The sequence below is a fragment of the Melozone crissalis genome, unplaced genomic scaffold (assembly GCF_028551555.1).
Source record: "Melozone crissalis strain CALT ecotype California unplaced genomic scaffold, PUWL_Pcris_2 ptg000036l_1, whole genome shotgun sequence".
Classification (NCBI taxonomy): Eukaryota; Metazoa; Chordata; class Aves; order Passeriformes; family Passerellidae; genus Melozone; species Melozone crissalis.
Window position 1 is genome coordinate 9,181,910 of NW_026535814.1, and position 9,958 is coordinate 9,191,867.

Here is a 9,958-nt window from a genome sequence, read left to right on the forward strand (position 1 = left end):
CAGTGGTCTATTTAGTTTTTACTGTGCTGCTGTTTCGTAGATATGTGTGTAAATGGGATTATGGATTGTCTACAGTGTACGAGGAAATAATAATTAATCCTAAAGGAAAAGGGCAGTTATGTGACCTGCCTTAATGCATTAGGATAATATTGTTAAATCTCATAATTATCGGTTCTGTTTCAGATGTTACCAAGGGTTGTCCATAGAGCTGACTCCCTCACTTTCTGGCACGAAGGAGTTAAATTTGAAGTTACTTGGAGCTCACTTACAGATTTGTAAATACAGAATAGGATGTTTGCCTGATCAACTGCCTTGACTGTACGAGGTGGCAAAGACATGGTTTCCAGTGTGTTACAGATCAAATCACTTCTGCACACACACAGCTCCTGCTGATGTCAGCAGGAATTGTGATCATGTAATTGAGTGGCCTCAAATTCATCTTCTGGAACATAGTCATGATAGGAGGATGGGGATATCCTGGCTTTAAGGAAGTGCCTGGATGCTATGCAATACTGCTCATGTCCTGTGTTGGAACATAGCTTTAAATTTGCAGGAAGAGCTTTGAACTTTGCTCCAGTGTAGGTTGGACCTATCAAAAAAAAATCCTTATTTAAAAATTGTGAATGCCATAGGCTGATCAGCATGGCCTGGCCTGCCCATGTATACAGCATTCTGCTTTCAGGAATTGTGGCAGCTTTAAATAAAAAGACTCTAATTTAAATTCTCTATCCCTGCAGGGCCTACTTAGGAATCTCTACATTGCCTACAGGTACAATTCCTGTACTATTCCCACAGTTAGACCTGGCTTTTTCCCTTCATGGTTTATGTTTAGGATGCCTGATGCCAAGAGTAATTAGGATAGAGTAACTAACTAAACACAGCGAGTGCCCACCTTGTGCCTGGCTGGTTGGAGTAGGGTGCCTGCCCTCCAGCAGCACATTTGATATGAGGTCAGCTTCAGTCAGATCCACCTGAACAGTGACTGTGGGAAGGCACAAGTCTGATTCCACAGCCTCTTCAGTTGTCCAGTTAAAATGCAGCACCTTCCCACTTCTCTCCTGTGCCTCTGCTCAGTGCTGCTTATCTGGACTTGTGCATAACATCCCGTTACCTGCCAGCTGTAAATATTAGATATTTGTCAACCTCAGTGCATCACAGCAGTCCACATGGTTGTAAAAGATGTTAAGTGTGTGGGGCTAAGAGCTGGAAGTGGGCCTCATCTGATGTCCCAGGATGGTTTATCTCCACGTTCCGAGTTATGCACACACATCCCCTTGAAGAGGCATCACCTTGGCCAATGAGTATCTCCTCAGAGGGAGGTGCACTTAGAGGTTTTTGTTTCTCCAGCAAGATTGCATGTACTAATTTCTCCTTCAGCCTTTGGTCCTACAGAGGTCAGTTTGATTGGAAAAAAATCCTCAAGTAGCTGCAATTAGTTTTGCTGTGAAGCGGGGATCCTTAAAGCAGAATCCTGGAGTTATTTGTAATTACTGTTACTGAAAATAAAAATACGTGGTTAAAAACACTATTTTAAAAAGAAAAAGAAAAATTATATGGGCTTGCCAGGACAGTTAAGTTTTTGACTGCCTCAGTCATCAGTAGTTTAGTGTCATCTAGGTGATGATTTTTAGCATGTTATTGCCACACTGCCTCCTGACACTGTTCAGGGTCTCTGTACAGAAGCCTTATTATTCCCAGTGAGCATTAATGCATTTGAATGACTTGTCTCCGTTTTGGTGGGAAGGATGATTGTGTAACACTGAGAACATGGAGCTCCCTGTGTGTTGTGCCCACAAAGGTTCACAGAGCTGCACCTTCTCGTTTTAGGATCTGTTTAATGGTACTTTAATAAATGTTGTGTTAAAAATGCCTACAGTTCTGTATAGCAAATGTGAATTTTTATGACAAGAATGTGTATTTAGAGTAAAAAAAGTAATATAAAATCCAGTTTCTTTGTATCCAGTGAAACATCTAATAAAGCTCTGGTACCTGTATTCTTGTTTTATGGCTTCATTGCTTCATTCAAGGCTTTTCATGTGGGAGGCTTTTTAAGCACAGTTTAAGACACAGGCTGTGCTCTTATGTTAGGGGTGTACATGGACTGTCACGTGGGGGATTGCACTGGCAGTCTCCTTTTGAATTGTTAATTGTAGGGACCCTGCAATACCATGGGATGCTGTGAGTGTCCATGGTGTGTCCATGGTGTGTCCATACTGTCCATGGTGTATCCATGGTGTGTCCATGGTGTGTCCATGGTGTGTCCATGCTGTCCATGGTGTGTCCATGCTGTGAGTGTCCATGCTGTCCGTGGTGTGTCCATGCTGCCAGGGACACAGTGGGCTCTTGGCTACTCTTTTCCCCAGTGGGGCTGTCCAGCCCCAGTGTGCCCAGGCAGCAAAGCACAAGAGCTGGCAGTGCAGCTCATGTCCCTGGGGGTGCCTGGAATGTGGGAATTGCCCTTGTGGAGTGCCAGCCTGTCTCACTGTGCCCTGGGCCATCCCACGGTGCTGCCCAGCAGAGCACAGCACAGCCCACCATTGAGCAAACCAAAGCTGGCCTGCAGGAGCAGTGCAGCAGACTGACTGCTGCCACAAGTCTGGCTCTAGGATACTGCAGTGAGGAGGGGAGTCCCTCCAACTTCTCCCTGGTGTCTCCTGTGGGGTGCAGGGACCCCCTCAGAACTGGGTGCAGAAAACTTCCCTGCAAGAGTGCTCTGTACACAGGAGCAGCAAGCAGCTCATCTTCCAGCCATAGTTGGGTGTGGTATGTTAAAAGCTCAAAGCCTTTCTGCATGGCACAAGCTTGAAATTTAAGGTTTGGGTTACTTTTTCTTCCTAACAAGGCCAGAAATTTTGTTTTCCAGGACAGCTTCTGTTGCTCAGTTCTCCTACCATGTCACAGGCAAACGCAGCCCCAGTACAGTGCCCTCCTACTCTTTGTGACCTCTCAGTTGGCCCAGGTGAAGGCTGCAGGGTTGCAGTAGAAGAGGCCACGAAAGATGAGCAAGTCTCAGTGTCTCCCTGCAGAAACCCATGAATTAAATTTGCCTGCTGCTTAAAATGTCTCCCTACTTCTTTCTACTCCACAGGTACCATCTTACCAACAGGTCCATGTTAATTGGTCAGTACACAGACTAAATTTTCACCATTGCTTAAGTGGTTACTAAACAGTAAATGTAGGTGTTACTTTGGATCAGTATCAATCAACAAAACTTCTATCTCTTCTTTAAAATGTTGGAAATTATACCAGAATTTCATATGATTATTAAAAGCTAGCCAAAATGCATACAGAGGGATAAAAATCTGGAGCTCTTGACAGTGTGCTGTTACCAGACTAGAGCATGTGGGGGATGGCACACATTGCAGCAGGAGCTGGTCAGTTGGAAGGGGAGTCAAACATGGGGTTGATTTTAGCATGATGGCTCTTAGTGCTTTCCCCCACACATCCAATAGCAAGCGTTCAGTCTGGATGAACTCTACAGGCATCCCTGCTGGCAAGGGGTAGGGGGATGTGGGGTGGGGTTGGCAGAGGAATATCCCCACAGAAGCTGCCTGCAATCTTGGAAGACCCAGTTGTTCCAGACTCCAGCAGCATTTCATACCCTTGATGCCCAAAAGGATAGAAATAAATCCTCACAGACCGATGTCTATAGAGCAGGTATTCATTTATTGCAGCCCTGGTGGTGAGGTGGATTTCTCCTCCTAACTCACCCACCTTTGTCTAGTGCTGTGGTTTGTTTGTACAATAAGTGTTGCTCAGTGTCACTATGTCACTACAACATCATCACATACGTGCCAGAACCAATTTATGTAGTATGATCTCCTGGTTGTAAATAGTTCTTTTGTACTGCACTTGTGCCTCCCCACTTAGGGGGTTGTCAGGGGCCTTTGATGAAGGCTTCCAAGGTCATCTTCAAATCTGAGCTTTGCAACTTTGTCTTCAGAGCATGTGCAGTTACATTGTTCCTCGATCTGTCTGGCCCTAACCAAATTCTTTGTTTTGTGGCTAATTGGCTTTGCACTTGCCAATTTCTCATTAGTACCACACTTTTCTATTTCTAAAGCTGTCCACCTGGTGAGTTTTTGTTTGTTTTTTTTTTTTTTTTTTTTTGTCTATTCAGCATTAAGCAACTATTTAACCTTATACTAGCCATTACATTGCATAAAAAGTTATTTATATCAGGTTATGTAGGTATGAAAGTCATGATTCAGGTTATATAGGTATAAAAAGTTATGATTCAGGTTATATAAGTATCCGGTTATATAGATATATAAAAAGTCATTATTTAGGTTATACTGATATCAGGTTATGTAGATATATCAGGTTATATTGATATCTTATAACTCAAGCCATATAAGCACCTTGTAAATTTGATCTAAGTTACACAGGCATCGCCCTTCAGCAGGTCAATGTGCACCAAAGTCAATGCAAGCGTCTCAGCCCCCCCATCTCTGGAATATATTGCTTGTGCAGTCACACAGACAATTCCTCCTGCAATACCCACCCTGGTGTTCCCACCTTAGACAAACTACACTGAACATCAGAGGCCTTGGAAAGAGAGAGGGGGTTAATTGGAGAGGGGGAGGATGCACTTGAAGACCCAGCCCTCTTTTGTCTCTATCACAATCACACAGATTCATCCCAACCTGAAAGTATGGCCTGAAAGACCTACCTGAGCACCATCATCTTCAAACAAAAATATTTGAGCCAGATGAAGCCAAGGAAATAAAGAAACTTGAAGACTGAACAGTAATCTGGAGGCACATAGGAGTTTGCAGTGCTTCTTGCTAGCCATTGCTCCCTCACAGCATTCTGATTAAAAGGAAGGGAGGTTTTAAAATCTCCTGCTTGATTTACAGGATACACATGCTCCTTTCCTCCTTTCTCATTAATGTTGTGCCATCTACTCAGACACATTTTGTTTCCTTTTACCTGTACAGTTTCCAGGGTTGCAAACACCATCCTCATTAGCAACACTGTTGTCTGAACAAACCACTTCTGTTCCCTGAGTAGCCATCACATTTCTGAAGCTTGTAAAGTTTTCAAGGAAGAATTTGAGGGCATGAGCTGGGTTGTGTTTTGGATATGTCAAGTGCCACACTGGTGAAACAGCCAGGATAGTTCCTACCTAGGAATACCAAAAAAAAAAAAAAAAAAAAAAAAAAAGCCTGCAGTCTAAGTCCTCTGGCTTTGCTTTTCTAGAAACTCAGAAATGTGAAACCTGTCTCTCAGCTTGCATTCAAATCCAGGAGGAGAGGGAGTCATGCTACTGCCTGATACCTGAATGAATTCCTTGTTCCCAAATTTCCAAGCCCTGCCTGTCCCAATGAAGATGTGACCTGTTGCGGCCAAGCAGTCAGGGTTTGCCACTTTCACCTTTCTCTAGTGCTCTATCATCAACCTGGCAGTCATCTGACACATGCCATCAGAGATCTTGTAAAAGAGGGTTGGTTTCTTAATAAAAAATGACCACATTATTTTCCTGCAGTAATGGGAAGATTTGCCCATGTTCATTAAACACTTAACCCAAAATCTGAACAAACCTCTTTTCCATTGTGTCATGCATCTGCAACCCTGTAAAATACATGTCTGCTTTTCCTCCAATTAAAGCACTGAGAAATAGAAAGAGTGAAAGCTGTCAGAAAGAAAACATTCTGAGTGTACTTTTACCTTCTTTAGACCTTGTTGGTCATACAGAGTCACTGCATGCTCCCAAAGTGGCCAAAACATTTTAATAATCCCATTTGGATTGCTTCAAGAGTAAGTATCTGATTTTATATTTTAACTGAAATGAAATATGCAATTAACAGTGAACACAAACAGCAAATGTGTGCAGTCTATTTCCCAGGCTATTGAGAAATGTGGATTTGTCATCCCTCTGTCTACCTTTCAATCCTCTATTGACCATTACCATCAGCACTGAAACAGACTTTAAATAATGAAGCAATACACTTCATTTGCTTTGGCAGTCAAAAAAGCAAATCACAGTAGGGATCATGGGGAAAGAGATAGGAACAAAGTAGAGCACATCATTATGTGTTCATCCAGGCACCACCAACACCAGTGCAGTTCGGTTAGCCAGTATTAAGGAGCATGTTGCAGCCTAAGAAGATTCAGTCAGGGCAACAGGGATGAGCAAAGTTACAGCAAAGTTCCAGCTCAGGAAAGATGAATTCGGGACTCTTTGGACTGGAGATGAGGCTGGCAGAAGGAAGAATCATAGCAGGCTATCAAGCCACGAGTGGCACATTCCCACAAACAATAGGGTGAGACCTCACCTGAATCTTTCCAGAGGAATGTCCAGAGAGGCATAAGGTGAGAATTTCACCTGCTGGGTAGTTACACCACAACACTTCTTACCACGGGATGCTGGGATGGGTGCTGAATTCTTCATCAGCCCAAAGGAAGATTACGCAGATTCATGAACAGCATATTTGTTGAAGGTTGCTAATACACAGAGTGGATTCATCTCACAAAATTCCTTTGCTGTGAATAGTTTGGTGCTGAGGGAGTGCTTAGAAGCAGTTTTTTTCCTAACAGAAATAAACAAATACTACTTTTAATGCTAAATAAGGTGATGCACGCAAATCAAAATGATAGCACTTGTTTAGTGATGAATAAAAAAAAATTAATTCATATTATTTGCATATGAAGATAAGCTCTGCTTGGATAGTGCCCCCTTGAGCACCCTTCTGATTTGTTATCATAGGGTCACAGAATACTTCAGCTTCACTTATTTCCATATTTAATCCTTCCTAATACCCTTGGCTAGATGGGATTATCAGGTGCTGAAAACACTTCCTGGGAGGAAAAGATTTTGTTGTGTCTTCGTTCATCTGTTTGATGTGCTGGTTTTCATAAGACTGCCTGGATATTTTCCCAGTCCACATTTGGGTGACAATAGTTTTGTGGGATAAATATTTGTGCATATGGTATAGAGCAGAGTGGAGAGCCAGGAGCACTTCATTAGCTGGAGCCACAGCTTGTCACAGGGCCTGGTGTCCCCACGCCTTGTCCCACGGTCCAATCCAACAAGCTATTGTGTCCTCCTGCTCCATGTTCGAGGAAACAAGGACTATGAAGAAAGCCTTTTCCAGATCAAAAGCAAGCTTCCACATGGAATGCTTTGGGGTGATTAACTATGTAGTTATGCAAACAGGTAATCATGTCCACAATTCATGGACTTGCATAAAATAGCAGTGCTGCAATTAATCAAACATTTTGGAGATGAGTTTGTTGCCTACTTGAATTACTGCATCACTAAAACTCTAATATGGTCAGATCAGGCGCTCTTTTGGTAATATGAGGGTTATTACTCTGTACATCTGTTTGTGCAGACAACACAGCCTGCAAGAAAATCACATAATCTATATTCTCCTTACTGCAACAGTTAAATGAGCAAGCTAAACCTGGCTGGAACTCTTTGTACATCTGCATAATTGGTCTGTGTGTAGTGGGGAAGGCAGGAGGAAGCTTTTCCAAAAATCTTCTTGCAAAAATCTGACAGTACCGCTGTAAGAACTGACCACATAGTCTGAACATTGTGATTTTGAACATTGTAATTTTGAACATTGTGATTTTGAGCCTGCAAGCTGGAAGCTGAGTGGGAGGTGCAGGGTAGGGCCATTAGCTGCCCCTCTTTGGCAGGCAGCAAGGCCAAGCTTGTAGATGTCAAGGCTGCTGAAAGCTAATGGGGGCTGTTATACCACATGTTGCTAGCAAGTGCTGAAGTACACTTGATGTTTCAGCAAGGACTGAGAATAGTTACATTCACTGCAGAAGAGGAGCATGAAAAACACAGCCAGCCATTATAGAGTACTTAAGATACAAGAAATTTAGGCTTTTGGCTTTTATTTGCAATAATTTATTAAGAGCTGGTGCCCTGGGCTACCCATACGCTCTGTCCAGTGGAACACACATCAGGCAGGACCTCAAGTTTCTAAGAGTTCAGCTAAATGGTTCTGACCTCATAAAATTTGGCTGGAGTTTAGCCTGATTAGGAGGAATTGGTGATTTTAAACCAGAAATAGAAGCAGATAAAGCGAATGCAAATGCATTTGCATTTCTGGGCTGTTTGCTTGTGAGTGGGGGGAAACATGGCTGCTGCTGCTGCTGCTGCTCTCAAATGCCTGTCATTTTCTCTCTGCTTTAGTTTTAATTAAACCTTGAGTCCTCAATTAGGGCTTAAAGGACATGACAAAGAGAAATGTAAATCAACAATTTGTGATGAAGCTGCTTTTCAGCTTTCAGAGCTGTTCTTTCTGTAAGTTGAAAGCATCAGTTGTGCAAAGGCTGCAGTTAGCAAATATGTATGTGTAAAGTGCTTTAATTTGCCTGTAATCATAATGTTTATCAAAGGAGAGCTCTGAGGAGCTTTTCCTCTGATGTTCTCTTTGTGCAATGAAGATAAGATTTTGGATTAAATAAATACAACTCTTAGAGTAAAAAAAAAGAAGCCTAATTTGAAAAACCAAGTTATTGACATTGAGAACTTACATACACTTTACTAAATTATTCAGTGTACCCCCTGCTACTTTTTTTAAAATTGGTCCTTTTCACAGATGTTCAGAAGAAATCTCTTGACCTTCAAGAAAAATAAAGTAAATACTTTGGAGAATTATGTTCACAATTTTTGTAATAACTCTTAGTCGCATGGCTCTGAGTAGAATAATAGAGAATTGGATTGGAATGTCTCACTTTTCATATCAAACAAAATGCATGGACCTGCTATGGCTGCAAGGCACTATTTTCTTCTCTTTTTTGGGCCTGATGGACAAAACCAGGACAAAAATCTTATGCTGCTAACCAGTGGTGTGTCATGGCAAGGTCTGGCAGCTCCTATTATGGCATTTTAGCATTGCTTAGATCAGATGAGTGGAAGAAAGTGTTTCAGTGGAATTATATGGGGGCAAAATATCAGCATTAACTTTCACTCTGTTTTATCCGGTGAGACACTGTGCATGTCCAGAAATTGTTTATTAATAAATATAAATGGGATTTATTCACAGGTTTGTAGAAGTTCTCTCTTACCTAAAGGCAAGTCATAAATACTGTATCATTAATGATCTGAGCGCCATTTTGGTACATTTGGAATTTATCCTGCTGAGTTGCAAGAACTTGGTTCATTTTTTTTGAAAAGCCATGTTAAAGAGCTGAACCAAACTATATTTACAAACATTTTGCAAGTCTGTGTATTTTTATTTTTAATATATTTTATTGTCTCAGAAAATAAGAAACCGTGATTGTGCCCCATTAAGTATCAAGCATCCACAAGTGTAAGCACTTAAAGGATAGAGAGGACCTACTTCAAAGAGGAATTGTCCTGTGTTTTTATAATTTACAAGATTATGTATTAATTTGGGGTTGGTTTTGGGTTTTTTTCTGTTTTGAAGTTTGTTTCCAGAAGCACACACTATTTCAACACAAAGTTGCCAACATATCTCATGTTAGAGAATTATTTTTGTGATGCCAGATGATCACTGGGCTTTAGCCCCAGGCAACTCCCCATGAGCAGATCTGTGTGCCAACTGGTCTGAAGCTCTTCCATTCTCCCCTCCTGGGGCTCTTTTATGTTGTGTGGAACCCTTAAATACTGATAGATGTGGAAAATAGAATATCTTGATTCTAGTCCATACTCTCCTAAAAACTGGACAAGTTGTAATGGCACAAAATGGTTTGGGGACTTCCATGTTGATATTTTGTGATTACAAAGGGGATAGGTAGCTTCAGATGAGTAAAGGGGAAGAGAGGACAAAACACATTGGTCTACTGTTTTTTTCTCATTCATCTTTCCTTGAATTGCTGTACAAAACCTCTGGGGCAGATGGTTCAGAGCACACTGACCTTCCAAACAGAAAACCCTCTGCAAGCAGATGCTGATGCTGATATGTATTTGCATACCCTGTCTGGGGTCATGTGCAATTTTTTTAGTGGGTGGTTGTCTTGTGCTTGCCTCTTA

At 41.8% G+C, this 9,958-nt stretch overlaps 1 protein-coding gene across 1 annotated transcript in view; it reads left to right on the plus strand.

Moving 5' to 3' along the window:
• Nucleotides 1–1,979, plus strand: part of PLCXD3 (phosphatidylinositol specific phospholipase C X domain containing 3) — an 80,978-nt gene extending 78,999 nt beyond the window's left edge. Inside the window, exon 4 of the mRNA XM_054283463.1 lies at nucleotides 184–1,979. Within this exon, the coding sequence (XP_054139438.1) occupies nucleotides 184–206 (23 nt within the window). The 3' untranslated portion in view covers nucleotides 207–1,979. The remainder of the gene's footprint in view (nucleotides 1–183) is intronic.
• Nucleotides 1,980–9,958: the final 7,979 nt, after the last annotated feature.